General features: G+C 48.7%; 1 protein-coding gene across 1 annotated transcript; it reads right to left on the reverse strand.

Moving 5' to 3' along the window:
• Positions 1-19485: 19485 nt before the first annotated feature.
• LOC123766079 (mucin-21-like) lies at positions 19486-20403 on the reverse strand. The gene has a single exon (XM_069321312.1). It carries the CDS (start codon positions 20401-20403, stop codon positions 19486-19488), a length of 918 nt encoding a protein of 305 aa, XP_069177413.1.
• Between the last annotated feature and the right edge of the window lie 1924 nt (positions 20404-22327).

Raw genomic sequence — 22327 nt, forward strand, 5'->3', positions numbered from 1 at the left:
CATCTCCCACACCCCTCCCCATCTCCCACATCCCTCCCCATCTCCCACACCCCTCCCCATCTCCCACACCCCTCCCCATCACCCACACCCCTCCCCATCTCCCACACCCCTCCCCATCTCTCACACCCCTCCCCATCTCCCCCTCCCCTCCCTCCCCTCCCCCCCTCCCAGGGAGGGGATCCGCAGGTACAAGTCCATAACAGTGCAACAGACGACTAGTGTAAAGCGACAGTTCGGCCCACACTGTAGACAAGGACCTGGAGGCGGCGCCCTCCGCTGGAAGTCATGTTGCTAAGGTGTGTGGAGCCACTCGCGGCACTCAGAGCCACTCGCGGCACTCGGAGCCACTCGCGGCACTCGGAGCCACTCTCGGCACTCAGAGCCACTCTCGGCACTCAGAGCCACTCGCGGCACTCAGAGCCACTCGCGGCACTCAGAGCCACTCGCGGCACTCAGAGCCACTCGCGGCACTAAGAGCCACTCTCGGCACTCAGAGCCACTCTCGGCACTCGGAGCCACTCTCGGCACTCAGAGCCACTCTCGGCACTCGGAGCCACTCTCGGCACTCAGAGCCACTCTCGGCATTCGGAGACACTCGCGGCACTCAGAGCCACTCTCGGCACTCAGAGCCACTCGCGGCACTCAGAGCCACTCTCGGCACTCGGAGCCACTTGCGGCACTCAGAGCCACTCGCGGCACTCAGAGCCACTCTCGGCACTCAGAGCCACTCGCGGCACTCAGAGCCACTGGTGGCACTCAGAGCCACTCTCGGCACTCAGAGCCACTGGTGGCACTCAGAGCCACTCAGAGCCACTCTCGGCACTCAGAGCCACTCTCGGCACTCAGAGCCACTCTCGGCACTCAGAGCCACTCTCGGCACTCAGAGCCACTCTCGGCACTCAGAGCCACTCTCCGCACTCGGAGCCACTCTCGGCACTCAGAGCCACTCGCGGTACTCAGAGCCACTCTCCGCACTCGGAGCCACTCTCGGCACTCGGAGCCACTCGCGGCACTCAGAGCCACTCTCGGCACTCAGAGCCACTCGCGGCACTCAGCCACTCGCGGTACTCAGAGCCACTCTCGGCACTCAGAGCCACTCGCGGCACTCAGAGCCACTGGTGGCACTCAGAGCCACTCTCGGCACTCAGAGCCACTCGCGGCACTCAGAGCCACTCTCGGCACTCAGAGCCACTCGCGGCACTCAGAGCCACTCTCGGCACTCAGAACCACTCTCGACACTCAGAACCACTCTCGGCACTCAGAACCACTCTCGGCACTCAGAACCACTCTCGGCACTCGGAGCCACTCGCGGCACTCAGAGCCACTCGCGGCACTCAGAGCCACTCTCGGCACTCAAAGCCACTCTCGGCACTCAGAACCACTCTCGGCACTCAGAACCACTCTCGGCACTCAGAGCCACTCTCGGTACTCAGAGCCACTCTCGGCACTTAGAGCCACTCTCGGCACTCAGAGCCACTCTCGGCACTCAGAGCCACTCTCGGCACTCAGAGCCACTCTCGGCACTTAGAGCCACTCTCGGCACTCAGAACCACTCTCGGCACTCAAAGCCACTCTCGGCACTCAGAGCCACTCGCGGCACTCAGAGCCACTCTCGGCACTCAGAGCCACTCGCGGCACTCAGAGCCACTCTCGGCACTCGGAGCCACTTGCGGCACTCAGAGCCACTCTCGGCACTCAGAGCCACTCGCTTGCCCTTAATAATGTAATAAGAGGAAATATTTGGCAGCTGTGCAACAATCATTCCTGGGAGAATGATTGTTGGGTCGTGGAGGGTATGATTGTTGGGTCGTGGAGGGTATGATTGTTGGGTCGTGGAGTGTATGATTGTTGGGTCGTGAAGGGTATGATTGTTGGGTCGTGGAGGGTATGATTGTTGGGTCGTGGAGGGTATGATTGTTGGGTCGTGGAGGGTATGATTGTTTGGTCGTGGAGGGTATGATTGTTGGGTCGTGGAGGGTATGATTGTTGGGTCGTGGAGGGTATGATTGTTGGGTCGTGGAAGGTATGATTGTTGGGTCGTGGAGGGTATGATTGTTGCTTCGTGGAGGGTATGATTGTTGGGTCGTGGAGGGTATGATTGTTGGGTCGTGGAGGGTATGATTGTTGGGTCATGGAGGGTATGATTGTTGGGTCGTGGAGGGTATGATTGTTGGGTCGTGGAGGGTATGATTGTTGGGTCGTGGAGGGTATGATTGTTGGGTCGTGGATGGTATGATTGTTGGGTCGTGGAGGGTATGATTGTTGGGTCGTGGAGGGTATGATTGTTGGGTCGTGGAGGGTATGATTGTTAGGTCGTGGAGGGTATGATTGTTGGGTCGTGGAGGGTATGATTGTTGGGTCGTGGAGGGTATGATTGTAGGGTCGTGGAAGGTATGATTGTTGGGTCGTGGAGGGTATGATTGTTGCGTCGTGGAGGGTATGATTGTTGGGTCGTGGAGGGTATGATTGTTGGGTCGTGGAGGGTATGATTGTTGGGTCGTGGAGGGTATGATTGTTGGGTCATGGGGGGTATGATTGTTGGGTCGTGGAGGGTATGATTGTTGGGTCATGGGGGGTATGATTGTTGGGTCGTGGAGGGTATGATTGTTGGGTCGTGGAGGGTATGATTGTTGGGTCGTGGAGGGTATGATTGTTGGGTCGTGGAGGGTATGATTGTTGCGTCGTGGAGGGTATGATTGTTGGGTCGTGGAGGGTATGATTGTTGGGTCGTGGAGGGTATGATTGTTGGGTCGTGGAGGGTATGATTGTTGCGTCGTGGAGGGTATGATTGTTGGGTCGTGGAGGGTATGATTGTTGCGTCGTGGAGGGTATGATTGTTGCGTCGTGGAGGGTATGATTGTTGCGTCGTGGGAGAATGATTGTTGGGTCGTGGAGGGTATGATTGTTGGGTCGTGGGGGGTATGATTGTCGTGGGAGAATGATTGTTGCGTCGTGGGGTGTTGCGTCACGGAGGTATAATTGTGGCGGGAACATACTTGCGTGACGCGCACGTCACCGGTGATGACAAGAGAAGTCAACACTGCGCTCATCACTGACTTCCTGAGATCTTCTGCCCCACTTACCCTCTTCCTTATACAATTATATAATTATTAAAACAATAATAATAATTATTATTATTATCATTATTATATATGTAATATCTATAACATAATATAAATAATTGTAATATTAATTATTTATATATATAATAATACAACTATATTTGTGTCTTATTCAAAATTATGTTCTTCACGTTCATCATTGTATAACATGTTGTTCATATGAACTCTGCTGACGCTATTGTAAGTGGCTTTTGGTAAGTGTGGGGCGCTCCGTGGGTCATCCTGCGGACTCTCTACGTCACTCAAGTACTTATATATTGTAATAGATATTGTAATAGATATTGTAATAGATATTGTAATAGATATTGTAATAGATATTGTAATAGATATTGTAATAGATGTTTCCTCCTTAATCTGTTATATGTAATAATCGCTCCTCTGCTTGGGGGAATGTGACTCGTGTGGTGTATATATTACTTTATACATTACGAGTATTACACAACATTTATATTTTTGGTTAGGCTTATGACGCTCACAGCGTCAGGTGTGTGTTTTACACACACCTGACACTATCAGCGTCATGTGTGTGTTTTATAGACACCTGACACTATCAGCGTCATGTGTGTGTTTTATAGACTCCTGACACTATCAGCGTCAGGTGTGTGTTTTATAGACTCCTGACACTATCAGTGTCAGGTGTGTGTTTTATAGACTCCTGACACTATCAGTGTCAGGTGTGTGTTTTATAGACACCTGACACTATCAGCGTCAGGTGTGTGTTTTACACACACCTGACGCTATCAGCTCGGAACTCCACTCTGGCGTCCAAATGACATCGTCAATTTATAGATTTTTGTCTCTCTAGTGTCCAGGGCTGACCGCCCTCACTCTGATGTCTGGTAAATGCACTCTAGGGTGTTAAGAGCCAGATTTTACAGACAATTTGTGTGTTCACTTACGATATGTGTTCCTCTTATGTCGGTCATGGCTGCGTGTAGTGTATTTACGAGATCTGAAGCCCTTTCGGTTCGTCCTGAGCTCTATGATATCTCCAACCCGTCCTGAGACCAAGTCCATTCCATCCAGCGGTCGACCCCAACGACACATTCATCAATTTTAACATTCTGTTCATTCAAAACAGAACGTTTCTCAAATATAAATTTATATTATTATATATATTAGCATATTGTGCATATTTAGGCACTGGTTAGGTTAGGTGTTTAGGTTCTGTTGGCGGTGATTGGTATTTGTAGTACGTGGGTGAAGCATTTACAGCGTTGTGGCTCGAACACAAGTCGTCAGTGAAGCACTTGTTCCGGAAGTGTTCGGACGTCATCAGTTGTGAGTCGTGTGTAAACCATTTTTCATTTTTAAACAGTGTATTTGACGGGTGCATGGAATGGACTTTAGCCTTTGTTTACAGGACGAACTGGATATCACAATCCACAAACATCAGAAACAGAAACGTATATCAGAATCAGGATAAGACTGAGTACAGAACCCTGTGGGACTCCACTGGTGACATGACGCCATTCTGAGGTTTCACCCCTCACTGTAACTCTCTGCTTCCTATTGCTTAGGTACTCCCTTATCCACTGGAGCCCCTTACCATTTATTCTTACTTGTTTCTCCAGCTTATGTACCAGCCTCTTATGGGGTACTGTGTCAAAGGCTTTCCGACAGTCCAAAAAAAATGCAGTCCGCCCAGCCTTCTCGTTATAGCTTAATCTTTATCACCTGATCGTAGAATTCTATTAAACCAGTAAGGCAAGATTTACCATCCATGAATCCATGTTGGTGGTGTGTGTCACAAAGTCCCATCTCTCCAGATGTGCTACTAGGTTCTGTCTTACATATCTTCTCCGTCACCCTGCATGGTGTACAAGTTAGGGACACTGGCCTGTAGTTCAGTGACTCTAACCTGTCACCCTTTTTGAATATTGGGACTAGATTTGCCGTCTTCCATATTTCCGGTAAGTCTCCCGTCTCCAGCGACCTGCGGTACACCATGGGGAGTGGCAAGCTAAGTGCTTCTGCAAACATTCAGTCAAATGGTGAGATTCCGTCTGGACCAACAGCCTTTCTCACGTCCAGACCCAACAGATGCCTCTTAACCTCATCTCTGGTAATTTCAAACCCTTCCAAGGCCGCCTGGTTTACTGCCACCTCTCCTAGCTCAAGGACTTCACCTAGTTCCATTGTCAAGATCTGCAATTTCTTGGTGAGTTCTTCACACACACCTCTGACATTCTCTGTGTACCTGTCCTCACCTGTTCTGTTTCACTGTTGTTTTTCCTTATGATGTGCCTGTCTAGCAGTTTTGGTTCGGTCTTGGCTTTATTTGCTATGTATATATATATATATATATATATATATATATATATATATATATATATATATATATATATGTCGTACCTAGTAGCCAGAACACACTTCTCAGCCTACTATGCAAGGCTCGATTTGCCTAATAAGCCAAGTTTTCATGAATTAATTGTTTTTCGACTACCTAACCTACCTAACCTAACCTAACCTAACTTTTTCGGCTACCTAACGTAACCTACACTATAAATATAGGTTAGATTAGGTTAGGTAGGGTTGGTTAGGTTCAGTCATATATCTACGTTAATTTTAACTCCAATAACAAAAAATTAACCTCATACATAATGAAATGGGTATCTTTATCATTTCATTAGAAAAAAATTAGAGAAAATAAATTAATTCAGGAAAACTTGGCTTATTTGGCAAATCGGGCCTTGCATAGTAGGCCGAATACGACGTTCTGGCTACTAGGTACAACATATATATATATATACATATATATATATATATATATATATATATATATATATATATATATATATATATATATATATATATATATATATATATATATATATATTTCATACACAGGTGTATATAATTTTCGTGCATGTGGGTGGGAGGGGGTGGTGTAGATATGTATGTAGATATGTGGGTGGGTGGTGTAAGGGTGTGGTGGTGGAAGGTGGAGGGGGGGGGGTCACGCATGGATGGTCACCCAGGAAGACTGTACCAGGGACGCCTCTCCTCGCCTCCTCCTCCTCCTCCTCCTCCTCCCTCCAAAACATTCTCCGGGTCAGTTCCTCATTCCCGACCATTCCCATCCGTGTACCCCCCCCCCTCCCCCCCCCCCACCCTCACTCATAACACTGATCCATCCTTGACACCCTGCACCCCCCCCCTCCCCCCCCCCCTCCCCCCCCCCCACCCTCACTCATAACACTGATCCATCCTTGACACCCTGTACCCCCCCTCCCCCCCCACCCTCACTCATAACACTGATCCATCCTTGACATTATAAATCACTAGGCCTGCTATCTAGATTTTTGTCCTCCTATATTCAATTCTCGTAAATTGAATATACAGTATTCTCAGCCGAGGCTTTTAAAAACAAAATTCCTGTGACCCAGTTCAATGATATCACAGACCCTCACGAGCCTGTTGTTATCTTGGCCTGAAACAGCCTCACATCTTTCTATACCTATAATAATAAATATAAATGTAAATCTATCTGTCCGTCTGTCTGTCTATCTCTTTGTCTGTCTGTGTGTCTGTCTGTCTGTCTGTCTGTCTGTCTGTCTGTCTGTCTGTCTGTCTGTCTGTCTATCTGTCTGTCTATCTGTCTGTCTGTCTGTCTGTCTGTCTGTCTGTCTGTCTGTCTGTCTGTCTGTCTGTCTCTTTGTCTGTCAGTCTGTCTGTCTGTCTGTCTGTCTGTCTGTCTGTCTGTCTGTCTGTCTGTCTGTCTGTCTGTCTATCTATCTGTCTGTCTGTCTGTCTGTCTGTTTGAATAAGGTCAGACGCCTGGGGCTAGCCAAACCCCAACTCTTAAAAATGGCACCTGGCCCATACATACTGGAGTGCCATAGACCTGTCGGGGTCGGCCCCAGTGCCTGCCATTAAGAAATATCGGCGTCTATAATAACTGTGATTGTCATGGTCTGAAATCGGGAATTAATTTTCTACAGCGATTTAGCTATTTTTTCGGCATTTATGTAATATTAAATTTTCTGAGAGAGAGAGAGAGTAGAAGTGGGAGATTCTGGGAGAGAGAGAGAGAGAGAGAGAGAGAGAGAGAGAGAGAGAGAGAGTAGAAGTGGGAGACTCTGGGAGAGAGAGGGTAGAGGTTTGAGGGAGTGTAATATTAACGATTAAGGCAGGGCTGGTGGTAGGGTGGGCCAGGCAGGCCTGGTGGTAGGGTGGGCCAGGCAGGCCTGGTGGTAGGGTGGGCCAGGCAGGCCTGGTGGTAGGGTGGGCCAGGCAGGCCTGGTGGTAGGGTGGGCCAGGCAGGGCTGGTGGTAGGGTGGGCCAGGCAGGGCTGGTGGTAGGGTGGGCCAGGCAGGCCTGGTGGTAGGGTGGGCCAGGCAGGCCTGGTGGTAGGGTGGGCCAGGCAGGCCTGGTGGTAGGGTGGGCCAGGCAGGCCTGGTGGTAGGGTGGGCCAGGCAGGCCTGGTGGTAGGGTGGGCCAGGCAGGCCTGGTGGTAGGGTGGGCCAGGCAGGCCTGGTGGTAGGGTGGGCCAGGCAGGGCTGGTGGTAGGGTGGGCCAGGCAGGGCTGGTGGTAGGGTGGGCCAGGCAGGGCTGGTGGTAGGGTGGCCCAGGCAGGGCTGGTGGTAGGGTGGGCCAGGCAGGGCTGGTGGTAGGGTGGGCCAGGCAGGGCTGGTGGTAGGGTGGGCCAGGCAGGGCTGGTGGTAGGGTGGGCCAGGCAGGCCTGGTGGTAGGGTGGGCCAGGCAGGCCTGGTGGTAGGGTGGCCCAGGCAGGGCTGGTGGTAGGGTGGCCCAGGCAGGGCTGGTGGTAGGGTGGGCCAGGCAGGGCTGGTGGTAGGGTGGCCCAGGCAATACTGGTGGTAGGGTGGCCCAGGCAATACTGGTGGTAGGGTGGGCCAGGCAGGGCTGGTGGTAGGGTGGGCCTGGCAGGGCTGGTGGTAGGGTGGCCCAGGCAATACTGGTGGTAGGGTGGGCCAGGCAGGGCTGGTGGTAGTGTGGGCCAGGCAGTACTGGTGGTAGGGTGGGCCATGCAGGACTGGTGGTAAGGTGGGCCAGGCAGGGCTGGTGGAAGTGTAACACCACTCTATTAGTTTTGGATGAGTTAGGATAAGACAAAATTGGGCTTAATTATCATACACCCGATTTTGTCTTAACTCCGGGGAAAGGGAGCTGTAACACCCAGGACCTCCCCCCCCCCCTTAGAGTTCACACCCAGGGAAGCCTTCTCCAAGAGGTCAGCCCAGATGACCTCCGGTTTATCTTGTATATTGATTAAAAAAATTCCTGGGTTAGTCGTAGTCAACATAGTTTCAGGTATGTAATATTTCATGCAAGGAAATTAGACTCCAGATTCTTATGTGTAAACATCCCTGGATCTCCCCCTTTTGGCCAGGTCAGAGGTCAGTCACACACGTAATTAATAACTCCTCTCTTGAAGAGTGTAGGGTGAATGTCAAACAAGCTTTTTGAAATATTTCTTGAGTGTTTGTACACTCTTGGTGGGTAGCAACAGCAGATCTCCCCCTCCCCCTGTGGGGGTTGTATATAGAGGTCCTTTAGGGACTTTGAGGGCAGAGTGCGGTACACCGGGATCGAGAGCGGGGCTGTGAAGAACATCTCAGCCAGGGAGAGACAGATAGCTTAAGGTAATGTGTGTGATCTCTGAGTTTTTGTTCCATGTCCAAATTTCTTAACTTTTTGCCAGTGTTAGAGTAGCATTTATAAGTGGTGATTGACATAATTTTGGTCTCAATAAAACTCATGTTAAATTTCCCGTCTGTGTCAATTGTTGAATCCTCTTAGCCTTTTGGATATAGTGGCTGACAACCGTTTCCATAATTAATGACAGTCATAGAAAGTACTCTCCAAGTCAAGCAATGTTTCTTGCCTTGTTGCTTGATATAGTCTCAATGGTCAAAGGCAGATGGTGGCAGCGTATTTCATCCTGTGTTAGCATCTCCTTGTTGGCAGTGTACTTTGTAGTCCCGGTGTAACCATCATATGTCAGCCCATAACAGTGGTACCAAGTGCAACCAATGGGGAAGTGTTACTCAGGATAAGAAGTGTTCCATTATAGTGGTGTTCCATTATAGTGGTACATTTTAGGGTGGTGGTACAATAGAGTGGTGTTACAATGGTGTTACAGAAGTGTGGGCCAGGCAGGGCTGGTGGTAGGGTGGGCCATGCAGGACTGGTGGTAGGGTGGGCCAGGCAGGGCTGGTGGTAGGGTGGGCCAGGCAGGGCTGGTGGTAGTGTGGGCCAGGCAGGGCTGGTGGTAGGGTGGGCCAGGCAGGGCTGGTGGTAGTGTGGGCCAGGCAGGGCTGGTGGTAGGGTGGGCCAGGCAGGGCTGGTGGTAGGGTGGGCCATGCAGGACTGGTGGTAGGGTGGGCTAGGCAGGGCTGGTGGAAGTGTGGGCCAGGCAGGGCTGGTGGTAGGGTGGGCCAGGCAGGGCTGGTGGTAGGGTGGGCCAGGCAGGGCTGGTGGTAGGGTGGGCCAGGCAGGCCTGGTGGTAGGGTGGCCCAGGCAGGGCTGGTGGTAGGGTGGCCCAGGCAGGGCTGGTGGTTGGGTGGCCCAGGCAGGCCTGGTGGTAGGGTGGCCCAGGCAGGCCTGGTGGTAGGGTGGCCCAGGCAGGGCTGGTGGTAGGGTGGGCCAGGCAGGGCTGGTGGTAGGGTGGCCCAGGCAGGGCTGGTGGTAGGGTGGCCCAGGCAGGCCTGATGGTAGGGTGGCCCAGGCAGGGCTGGTGCAACACAGGAGGATTAAGACGGAGGAAAACAGTAGGAGGCTACAAGATGACCTAGACAAACTGCATGAATGGTCCAACAAATGGCTACTAAATTTCAACCCGAGTAAATGTAAGGTAATGAAGCTAAGCGGTGGAAACAGGAAGCTAGACACAGGATACAGACTGTGAGATGAAGTCCTTCATGAAACAGACGGAGAGAAGGATCTAGGAGTTGATATCACACCAACCCTCTCTCCTGAAGCACACATCAAAAGAATAACATCTGCGGCGTATGCGAGGCTGGCTAACATCAAAATTGCCTTCAGGAACCTGTGTAAGGTATCATTCAGAACCTTATTATTAATTATAACATCTTTATTGACAAAATTAATTGCAATTTTGCCTAATCTGAGGATTTCGGTTAAGTCTTATTAAAGTGAGGATAATGCTGGTATTCACTGTCACGCAGGACAGAGGGTCATACACAAGACAATAGGTCTAAACTGTAGGCTGTAACCATGAATATATCATGGTTACAATCAATGTTTTAATGTAAGCATATGTGAAAACAACTTTCTATTTTGCACTGCCACACAAGGGCAGGGATGGGTTCATAAGTGATGCAGCTTAGAAGTAATATAGATCAAAATTGTTCTTCATTCTTTAAAATGGACAAGCAGTTTTTATATAAATTGTTAGTATGTCGTCCAGAACACCTGAGTCAATGAAATAGTTACACAGTTGGTGGTACAAGAGGCCAGGAGGTCTAAAGTCTCTTAAGGTTTCACATTCAACAATATAGTGTCTAGTGGACGCATTAAAGGTTTGTCACAGAGTTTACAATCTGTATATTCTGGTAGTGGCTCAGCCTCACGAACCTGCCAGATGTGTCTATAGCCAAGGCGAATTCTCGCAATGACTACATCACATTGCCTGGTCCGGTTACTGTGCTGGCCATACAAATACCTATTATTACAAAACTTGTCATAACTTTTAATACTGCAGCTTTCAGGTCTCTGGGCATTTCTTAGTTCTTCTAAATCTGAATTAATTTCTTTAATTTGTATGTTTCTAATAATTGCATTAACATCAGAATTGCCTTCAGAAACCAAAGATAGTCCAAAGTCATAATCAGTGTTTTCTTTCCTGCAAGCCTTATTGGCCAATCGATCTACAAAGTCATGTTTTCCAACTCCAACATGGGATGGGATCCACACAAATTTTATACAATAGTTAGTATCATTGGTAAAAATTACATTCCATTTAATATTACAAGCTACTTCAGACATACATTGTGATGGGTTATTTAAGGACCGCAGAGCACTTTAAGAGTCACAGAAAATAACTCTACCACCATTGAGCTTAAGGTACTCAGTGGCTAATTAAATGCCCAATAGCTGAGTCTGTGTCGTGCTTGCCCAGTTGTTCAATCTCTATGTACTAAACATAATCATTTTATTCCATTTATATACTGCACATGCACAACCTGTTCTACCAGTGCCTATCTGCACAGAGCCATCAGTAAAGGCATAAGATCTTGTATACCACATACATATGACCAATCCTGGAGTATGCGGCCCCAGCATGGAGCCCGTACCTTGTCAAGCACAAGGCGAAGCTGGAAAAAGTTGAGAGATATGCCACTATGCTAGTCCCAGAACTAAGAGGCATGAGTTACGATGAAAGGCTGCGAGAAATGCACCTCACGACACTAGAAGACAGAAGAGTAAGGGGAGACATGATTACTACCTACAAAATTCTCAGAGGAATTGACAGGGTAGATAAAAGTAAACTGTTTAACACGGGTGGTATGCGAACAAGGGGACACAGGTGGAAACTGAGTACCCACATGAGCCACAGGGACGTTAGAAAGAACTTTTTCGGTGTCAGAGTAGTTAACAGGTGGAATGCATTAGGCAGTGATGTGGTGGAGGCTGACTCCATACACAGTTTCAAATGTAGATATGATAGAGCCCAGAAGGCTCAGGAATCTGTACACCAGTTGATTGACAATTGAGAGGCGGGACCAAAGAGCCAGAGCTCAACCCCCGCAAGCACAACTAGGTGAGTACAGGGGTGCAGGCGTCAGTCAAGATGCCCATAACTCATCATAACACTTAGAGTGGCCACCAGTGATGTATGTTTACACTTTGCCCGCTAAACCGACCAGCTATAGTCCCGGGACTCTTTAGCGACCTCTGCACGCACGCATACATCGCTCTTCACACGCGCGTGTTCGAGCCCTCTCCGCTCGCACGCACGTGTTCCAGCCCTCTCCGCTCGCAGGCATGTGTACGAGCCGTGTCGGCTCGCACGCGCGTGTGCGAGCCCCCTAGCAGGCGTATAATCTGAACCACCTGCCAGGGTGGGTTCTCTCACGGCCATGGCAAGAGACCGTGAGGCATTATACCTCTAATGCGAAGCTGAGAGCGATTAGAACAAACGATGATTAGCAGACACGATGATTAATAGACACGATGATTAGTAGACACGATGACTAGAACGAACAATGATTCGAACGAACTATTATTTGAATGAACGATGATTCGAGGAAGTAAGTTGCAAGAAGAATCAAGACAAGCTAGAAAAACGATCTGCAAATGTGTTGCGAGAGTTCAATCCCAGCAAGTGTGTGGTAATGACGGCAAGTATACAGTATACAATGTATACAAGAATACATAAGGCACTCCTGGGTGGCATACTACGCCGGGATGAAGGGTGCCACCAGGGGAGCCGGTCGGCCGAGCGGACAGCACACTGGACTTGTGATCCTGTGGTCCTGGGTTCGATCCCAGGCGCCTGCGAGAAACAATGGGCAGAGTTTCTTTCATCCTATGCCCCTGTTACCTAGCAGTAAAATAGGTACTTGGGTGTTAGTCAGCTGTCACGGGCTGCTTCCTGAGGGTGGAGGCCTGGTCGAGGACCGGGCCGCGGGGACACTAAAGCCCCGAAATCATCTCAAGATAACCTCAAGATAGGGATACCGTTCACGAGTCAAAGACAAATATTTTGAATAGACATGCCACTGAATTCGTGTCTCCCGAGGTGCATGTTAACCAGGTCACACGAGCGGCATGTGTGTGGGTGGCAGCCTTAACAACCTGAGGGTACATACACACGGGTTAATGGAGACTCTCATACACTACATGTGGGTACCCAGCTGTGGCCTGTGTAGGCATGGCGACCTCACTTCACTGTTGATAATAGTGTTTTTGTCTATTATATTACTTACACTTAGACTCCTCTATGTCCTCATCATGAGTATCTAAGTGTGTGTGTGTGTGTGTGTGTGTGTGTGTGTCCTTGTGTAATGAACATGAAAGTGGGATTGACATGTTCTCTTGCAAAGTGGGATTCCTTGTGAGGCGTGAGAGGTGTTGCCTGCACATGTGCCAGGCTACCTATGCAGGGTGCCAGTGTGGCCTGTCCCAGGACTCGAGCAGTGGATCGGCGCCGGTGGGGAAGGGCGGGTGGGAGGTTCCGGGAGAGGTGGAGAGGAGTGGTATCCGGGGGAGAGACAGAGGAGGGGTTTCCGGGGGAAGGGTAGCGGGATAGATTCTGGGTAAAGGTGGAGAGGGAGGGTTGTACTGGGCATTAACACGAGTCAGTAAGAGAGGGCAGGTCTGAGTGCCGTGGTAAAAATGAGTTGAGTTGATGTCTTTGGGATTACGTTGGTGGGTAAGGCCATCCTGGGCAACGTTACAGATGGGCAAGCTTGGGTGAAGGGAAGTAATTGGGTAAGTCTGCGAGTAAATAACGGTAAATACTCGTGTGTTTACGCAGGAAATGCCTAAGTAAATCTTGACATATTTAAGGGTGTGAGAGCCCGTCAAGATGAACGTTTCTGGGGCAGACACGACGGCAACAACAGGAAGTGATCCCGTCGCCCACATGACTGTGTCTTCAGACTTAAATCAGCAGTTGTCCTGTCAGTCGCAGGATGGAGGGGGGGGGGGTGAATTGCACCGGGAGGGGGAGTGGGAAGGAAGGTGGATAGGGAAGGTGAGGGAAGAAGTTGGCTAGGAGAGGTGAGGGAGAAAGAAGACTAGGGAGGGGTCAGTAGGTTATAAATGACGGGGAGAGCCTGGTGACGCGTCTCGTGTGTTACCTGGCTGATACCTGGTTGATGGGGTTCTGGGAGTTCTTCTACTCCCCAAGCCCGGCCCGAGGCCAGGCTTGACTTGTGAGAGTTTGGTCCACCAGGCTGTTGCTTGGAGCGGCCCGCAGGCCCACATACCCATCACAGCCTGGTAGGTCCGGCACTCTTTGAAGAAAACAATCTAGTTTTCTCTTGCAGATGTCCACGGTTGTTCCGGCAATATGCTCCCGATATTTCTTTCTCCCGATATCAGGGAGCTTCTGATGCTCCCTGGTAGGACGTTGAACAACCGCGGACCTCTGATGTTTATACAGTGTTCTCTGATTGTGCCTATGGCACCTCTGCTCTTCACTGGTTCTATTCTGCATTTTCTTCCATATCGATCACTCCAGTACGTTGTTATTTTACTGTGTAGATTTGGGACCTGTCCCTCCAGTATTTTCCATGTGTATATTATTTGGTATCTCTCTCGTCTCCTTTCTAGTGAGTACATTTGGAGAGCTTTGAGACGATCCAATAATTTAGGTGCTTTATCTCGTCTATGCGTGCCGTATATGTTCTCTGTATTCCCTCTATTTCAGCAATCTCTCCTGCTCTGAAGGGGGAAGTGAGTACTGAGCAGTACTCAAGACGGGACAACACAAGTGATTTGATGAGTACAACCATTGTGATGGGATCTCTGGACTTGAAGGTTCTCGTAATCCATCCTATCATTTTTCTGGCTGACGCAATACTTGCTTGGTTATGCTCCCTAAACGTTAGGTCGTCGGACATCATTATTCCCAAATCCTTGACATGCTGCTTTCCTACTATGGACAGATTTGATTGTGTTTTGTACCCTGTATTATGTTTCAGATCCTCATTTTTGCCGTACCTGAGTACCTGGAATTTATCACCGTTAAACATCATGTTATTTTCTGCTGCCCAATCGAAAATTTGTTAATGTCTGTTTGTAGTTTTTCAATGTCTTCAGCAGAGGTAATTTTCATGCTGATTTTTGTATCATCTGCGAAGGATAACACGAAGCTGTGACTTGTTTTTTTGTCTATATCTGATATGTTACTCTCTGTGTTCTGTTCGACCGGAAATTGAGTATCCAGCGTCCTACTTTACCAGTTATTCCCATTGACCTCATTTTGTGTACTATCACTCCATGGTCACATTTGTCGAATGCCTTTGCAACGTCTGTGTATACAACATCTGCATTATGTTTTTCTTCTAATGCCTCAGTGATTTTGTCATAATGGTCAAGTAGCTGTGAGAGGCATGATCTTCCTGCTCTAAATCCATGTTGGCCTGGATTGTGGAGGTCATTGGTTTCCATGAATCTAGTGACCTGACTCCTGATCACTCTCTCAAATACTTTTATGATGTGCGATGTTAGTGCAACTGGTCTATAATTCTTTGCCAATGCTTTGCTCCCTCCCTTGTGTAGAGGGGCTATGTCTGCTGCTTTAAGTGCATCTGGTATCTCCCCCGTGTCCAAGCTCTCCCTCCACACTATACTGAGTGCCTGTGCTACCGCCACTTTGCATTTCTTTATAAATATTGAATTCCATGAGTCTGGACCCGGGGCTGAGTGCATCTTCTTGAGGTTATCTTGAGATGATTTCGGTGCTTTAGTGTCCTCGCGGCCCGGTCCTCGACCAGGCCTCCACCCCCAGGAAGCAGCCCGTGACAGCTAACTAACACCCAGGTACCTATTTTACTGCTAGGTAACAGGAGCATAGGGTGAAAGAAACTCTGCCCATTGTTTCTCGCTGGCGCCCGTGATCGAACCCGGGACCACAGGATCACAAGTCCAGTGTGCTGTCCGCTCGGCCGACCGGCTCCCTGGCATGGGCATATTGTCATTTTTTCTTTCAAAATTTGCTACGCTCATGTTGATATCAGTTATATTTACAGGTGTTTGGATGTCACTCATAAATAAATTGTCCGAATCTTGCATTTTCATGCTGTGTATCGGAGTGCTAAACATGTCCTCATACTGCTTTTTTAGGATTTCACTCATTTCTTTGTCATCCTCAGTGCATGAACCTTCACTAATACGAATAGGTCCAATACTGGCAGTGGTTTTTGCTTTTCATTTAACATATGTGAAGAAATATTTTGGGTTTTTCTTTATTTCTTGAATTGCTTTCTGTTCTAGTTGCCATTCTTCAGTTTGATAGGAATGCTTCAGTCTCTGTTCGATTTCTTCAATCTCTCTGTCTAAATTATTTCTTCTCTGTATGGAGAGTCGTGTCTGCTTAAGCATTTCCATTAATTTCTTCCTTCTTTTGTAATGTCGTCTGCGTTCTCTTTCTACATTTGACGTCTTTCTGGTTTTCCTCAAAGGAACATGTTTCAGACAGACTTCATAGGCTTTAGAAGTCAGTTTTTCTATTCCTTGTGTAGGATTTTTATTTCTTAGAACATTTTCCAATTGAATGTTTGTAAGTTCCCTGTTTATTTTCTCCCAGTCTATCCTCTTATTATTAAAATTGAATTTATTGAATAACCCTTCTCGCTTGTTTCTCTTGGGCCTACTACCGTTATTAATGTTAGTTTGCAATTCAGTGAGCTTGTGGTCCGAGTACATAGTGTCTGAGACAGTAATGTCTCTGATTAGCTGCTCATTGTTCGTGAATATCAGATCCAGCGTGTTCTCGTTCCTAGTTGGTTCTGCAATCTGCTGACTGAGCGAGAATTTGTCACAGAATCTCAGTAGTTCTCTGACCTGTGGTTGGTTATTTCCAGGTTGATTTCCTGCTATAATGTTATTGTTTACTATTCTCCATTTTAAACTGGGTATATTGAAGTCTCCAAGGAAGATAATATCTGTTACTGGGTTTGCGGTAAATTTGGCCCTAAGGTCGAGTTAATAGGGAAGCGTCACTCTTCCTGTGAGTGAATATACCGTGGTGGTATATAACCCTTAATAGGAAGAAACCCTTCAGAGTTGTTCATCCTGTCACTTGTAGCCAGGCGCAGCTGGTACATACTTAACTGCCTCAAGTGAACAGATAGTCAAACAAGGAGATTAACATTTACAAACACTTGAACTTACGTTGTCTTGCAGGAGTAAAAGTGAGAGAATCTTTAAGAACTGTGTATATATTGGACAAATAGTAGTTTCCTAACTCAAACATTATGGAACTTATTTTAACACTCATATTTCTAATGTGTATTTCCAATGTTAGGGAGCTGAGTGCCTCAGCTAGTGTTGCAGGCGGGCGTGTGTGTGTTGGAGGTGGGGCGTGTGTGTGTGTTGGAGGTGGGGCGTGTGTGTGTTGGAGGTGGGGCGTGTGTGTGTGTTGCAGGTGGGGCGTGTGTGTGTTGCAGGCTGGGCGTGTGTGTGTTGCAGGTGGGGCGTGTGTGTGTGTTGCAGGCGGGCATGTGTTGTGTGCCACCACTGCACACCTTACACTGCTTCACCTCTCCTTCAGTAATTGTATCCAACACGAATTCATTCTTTCTCTTCCTCGAGCAAGTCCATTTCGCCCACAATGCCAACAGCTTCACAGACTTGTCCTTCTGTCCTCAGCAACCTTGTGACGGTGATGTTGACGGATCTTGTACAAGATCCTCTAACTTGTACAAGAGTCTGGGGTGTGAAGTATTCAATATTACCCTTCAGCGCCCTCAGCAGCCAGCACATCTGCTCCTTCATTTGCATGTGCTTCATAGGGCTTAAGGCACTTGGGAAGACCAGTTACTCACACTCCAGCTTCCTTCTGTATATGTGGGTGTTTACTGTTTGGTGGGAGCTCATTGTGAAATGAGCTTCCTGGAGTCTTTCTCGGCACCTTAACTGCCAGGAAGGCTGATGGGAAGAGTGACGTTGGAAGTGGTGTGGGAATAGTTTCCAGCCATAGTTATGGGGTTCGCCCATAGTTCGGCCAGTTATGAATCTCGTTAATGCTCTTGATATGAGTTGTTGAGTGTTAAGGGTTTTGAAAAGTTTCTGAGAGGACGTGAGTGGCTCCTTTGTCTATACTAACTGAAGGTGGTTAGAGGGACAGGAGTGGGGGAGATGAGGGAGAGGTGAGAAGCAGGTGAGGGGTAAGTGAGAGGTGAGGAGCAAGTGAGGGGTAGGTGAGACTGACAGTAACGATGAGGACTATCATTTAACGGGCTCGCCATAGCCCGTGCTACATGGACACATCGTTCTGAGTAGCTAAACCTGAAACAACAACAACGACCATCGTACCTACAATGACATAAAAGACATTTACAAAGTAGAAATCGGTACTATTGAATTTGGACAAACTGGAAAAGTTTTTGTACTGATGTTGCAAAGAAAACATAATCTGACCTAACCTTCCTAGGCCTAATGTATGTTACCTGAGGCCTAATATAGTCCATATGGGAGCTATACTAGGCCTAGGAATATTTGAGATTGGTTTTTAGCGCAATTTTTTCAGACTTTATCAAGTGAATATAGTACCAAATTCAACAATCTAATTTAATGGACAATCTAATTGTCCATTACGTCTCTGTACGTACGATTGTCACAAAGTGCTGTCTTCACGGGAGACTGGGAAATACTGTCTTCACGGGAGACTGGGAAGTACTGTCTTCACGGGAGACTGGGAAGTACTGTCTTCACGGGAGGCTGGGAAGTACTGTCTTCACAGGAGGCTGGGAAGTACTGTCTTCACGGGAGACTGGGTTGGGTAGTCACTGCAAGAAACACCGGCGGTCACAGGTTGACAGTGATCAATACTCGTGTCACAGCTCCTAGTGTTCCGTTGTGTGTCTCGTCCAGTGACACGGACGTCTTGTGACACGGCGTGTGGGGGGGGGGGGGGCGTGTGGACCGGGGACAGAGGAGGTTACCTTGAGGTGCTTCCGGGGCTTAGTGTCCCCGCGGCCCGGTCGTCGACCAGGCCTCCTGGTTGCTGGACTGATCAACCAGGCTGTTGGACGCAGCTGCTCGCAGCCTGACGTATGAGTCACAGCCTGGTTGATCAGGTATCCTTTGGAGGTGTTTATCCAGTTCTCTCTTGAACACTGTGAGGGGTTTGCCAGTTATGTCTCTTATGTGTAGTGGAAGCGTGTTGAACAGTCTCGGGCCTCTGATGTTGATAGTTCTCTCTCAGAGTACCTGTTGCACCTCTGCTCTTCAACGGGGGTATTCTGCACATCCTGCCATGTCTTCTGGTCTCATGTGGTGTTATTTCTGTGTGCAGGTTTGGGACCAGCCCATCTAATATTTTCCACGTGTAAATTATTATGTATCTCTCCCGCCTGCGCTCAAGAGAATACAGATTTAGGCTCTTTAGTCGGTCCCAATAGTTTAGATGTTTTACTGAGTGGATTCTATCAGTAAAGGATCTCTGCACGCTCTCCAGGTCAGCAATTTCCCCAGCTTTGAAAGGAGCTGTCATTGTGCAGCAGTACTCCACTCTAGAGAGGCTGGGGAGGGGACGATGCGGACGCGCGGATCCCAATAATTGAGCTCCTTCTCAAGGATCTCTATTTACCTATCTATACCTATCTATATAATCTGTATAGATTATATCCTGGTGTCCAGATCTCACTGTGCAAGAGTTCTCCTGCCTGGGGCGTCTCTCGCAGCTCCAAGTACTGCATTGGTCTCAGTGAGGAGAACACTTAGGAACGATACTTTGTTTTCTTCCCTTGTTTTTAGTCCTTGTGTGCTGGCCAAGACCAATGTGGTTCAGTTTGGTAAAGTTTAACTGGGAGATTTTTCTGACAAGTCTGTTATGCATGGGCATACTGGATTTATTATGACCAGTACTGGTTGTAGCAGGGTTGTTGCCTGTCATAGTTGTAGCAGGGTTGTTGCCTGTCGTAGTTGTAGCAGGGTTGTTGCCTGTCATAGTTGTAGCAGGGTTGTTGCCTGTCGTAGTTGTAGCAGGGTTGTTCCCTGTCGTAGTTGTAGCAGGGTTCTTGCCTGTCGTTGTTGTAGCAGGGTTGTTGCCTGTCGTAGTTGTAGCAGGGTTGTTGCCTGTCATAGTTGTAGCAGGGTTGTTGCCTGTCGTTGTTGTAGCAGGGTTGTTGCCTGTCATAGTTGTAGCAGGGTTGTTGCCTGTCGTAGTTGTAGCAGGGTTGTTGCCTGTCGTAGTTGTAGCAGGGTTGTTGCCTGTCATAGTTGTAGCAGGGTTGTTGCCTGTCGTAGTTGTAGCAGGGTTGTTGCCTGTCGTAGTTGTAGCAGGGTTGTTGCCTGTCATAGTTGTAGCAGGGTTGTTGCCTGTCGCAGTTGTAGCAGGGTTGTTGCCTGTCGCAGTTGTAGCAGGGTTGTTGCCTGTCATAGTTGTAGCAGGGTTGTTGCCTGTCGTTGTTGTAGCAGGGTTGTTGCCTGTCGTAGTTGTAGCAGGGTTGTTGCCTGTCATAGTTGTAGCAGGGTTGTTGCCTGTCGTTGTTGTAGCAGGGTTGTTGCCTGTCGTAGTTGTAGCAGGGTTGTTGTCTGTCATAGTTGTAGCAGGGTTGTTGTGGGGCGTGACTGTATTCTGTGATTCTGGTGTGGAAATGGCTCTTTCAGCCAGTACCATACAGTCCTTCTGTTAAATCTTTTGAAACCTTTATTTTCTTGGTCTACAAAAATATTTGACTTTCCTGCAAAGCTCTGTGTCGTGCGTGAGTCTGGGCAGGTCGCGCCTCCTGCTGCATCACTATATTTCTTGCACTCGTTTTGTAGTGTTAATTCCTGTGTGTTTTTGTGTAAGGAGATGCGAGAATAAAGTGACTGTGGTTAGGTCTGTGACTGTGGTTAGGTCTGTGACTGTGGGTAGGTCTGTAACTGGGGTTAGGTCTGTGACTGTGGTTAGGTCTGTGACTGGGGTTAGGTCTGTGACTGGGGTTAGGTCTGTGACTGGGGTTAGGTCTGTGACTGTGGTTAGGTCTGTGACTGGGGTTAGGTCTGTGACTGTGGTTAGGTCTGTGACTGGGGTTAGGTCTGTGACTGTGGTTAGGTCTGTGACTGTGGTTAGGTCTGTGACTGTGGTTAGGTCTGTGACTGTGGTTAGGTCTGTGACTGGGGTTAGGTCTATGACTGTGGTTAGGTCTGTGACTGTGGTTAGGTCTGTGACTGTGGTTAGGTCTGTGACTGGGGTTAGATCTGTGACTGGTTAGGTCTGTGACTGGTTAGGTCTGTGACTGTGGTTAGGTCTGTGACTGTGGGTAGGTCTGTGACTGGGGTTAGGTCTGTGACTGGGGTTAAGTCTGTGACTGTGGTTAGGTCTGTGACTGGTTAGGTCTGTGACTGTGGTTAGGTCTGTGACTGTGGTTAGGTCTGTGACTGAGGGTAGGTCTGTGACTGTGGTTAGGTCTATGACTGGTTAGGTCTGTGACTGTGGTTAGGTCTGTGACTGTGGTTAGGTCTGTGACTGTGGTTAGGTCTGTGACTGTGGTTAGGTCTGTGACTGTGGTTAGGTCTGTGACTGGTTAGGTCTGTGACTCTGGTTAGGTCTGTGACTGGTTAGGTCTGTGACTGTGGTTAGGTCTGTGACTGTGGTTAGGTCTGTGACTGTGGTTAGGTCTGTGACTGTGGTAAGGTCTGTGGCTGTGGTTAGGTCTGTGACTGTGGTAAGGTATGTGACTGTGGTTAGGTCAGTGACTGTGGTTAGGTCTGTGACTGTGGTTAGGTCTGTGACTGTGGTTAGGTCTGAGACTGTGGTTAGGTCTGAGACTGTGGTTAGGTCTGTGACCGTGTTAGGTCTGTGACCGTGGTTAGGTCTGTGACAGTGGTTAGGTCTGAGACTGGTGTGGCCTGTGACTGTGGTTAGGTCTGGGACTGGGGTTAGGTCTGTGACTGGGGTTAGGTCTGTGACTGTGGTTAGGTCTGGGACTGGTGTGGCCTGTGACTGGGCTTAGGTCTGTGACTGTGGTTAGGTCTGTGACTGTGGTTTGGTCTGTGACTGTGGTTAGGTCTGAGACTGTGGTTAGGTCTGAGACTGTGGTTAGGTCTGTGACCGTGGTTAGGTCTGTGACCGTGGTTAGGTCTGTGACTGTAGTTAGGTCTGAGACTGGTGTGGCCTGTGACTGTGGTTAGGTCAGTGACTGGGGTTAGGTCTGTGACTGTGGTTAGGTCTGTGACTGGGGTTAGGTCTGTGACTGTGGTACTGTGACTGTGGTTAGGTCTGAGACTGGGGTTAGATGTGTGACTGTGGTTAGGTCTGAGACTGGTGTGGCCTGTGACTGTGGTTAGGTCTGTGACTGTGGTTAGGTCTGTGAATGTGGGTAGGTCTGTGACTGTGGGTAGGTCTGTGACTGTGGTTAGGTCTGTGACTGGTGTGGCCTGTGACTGTGGTTAGGTGTGTGACTGGGGTTAGGTCTGTGACTGGGGTTAGGTCTGTGACTAGGGTTAGGTCTGTGACTGGGGTTAGGTCTGTGACTGTGGGTAGGTCTGTGACTGTAGTTAGGTCTGTGACTGTGGGTAGGTCTGTGACTGTGGTTAGGTCTGAGACTGGTGTGGCC

The sequence above is a fragment of the Procambarus clarkii genome, chromosome 9 (genome assembly GCF_040958095.1).
Source record: "Procambarus clarkii isolate CNS0578487 chromosome 9, FALCON_Pclarkii_2.0, whole genome shotgun sequence".
Lineage (NCBI taxonomy): Eukaryota > Metazoa > Arthropoda > Malacostraca > Decapoda > Cambaridae > Procambarus > Procambarus clarkii.

Bases quoted from the DNA above. Each gene is read 5' to 3' on its own strand.
- LOC123766079 (XM_069321312.1), bottom strand. From the start codon at position 20,403: ATGGTACTGGCTGAAAGAGCCATTTCCACACCAGAATCACAGAATACA.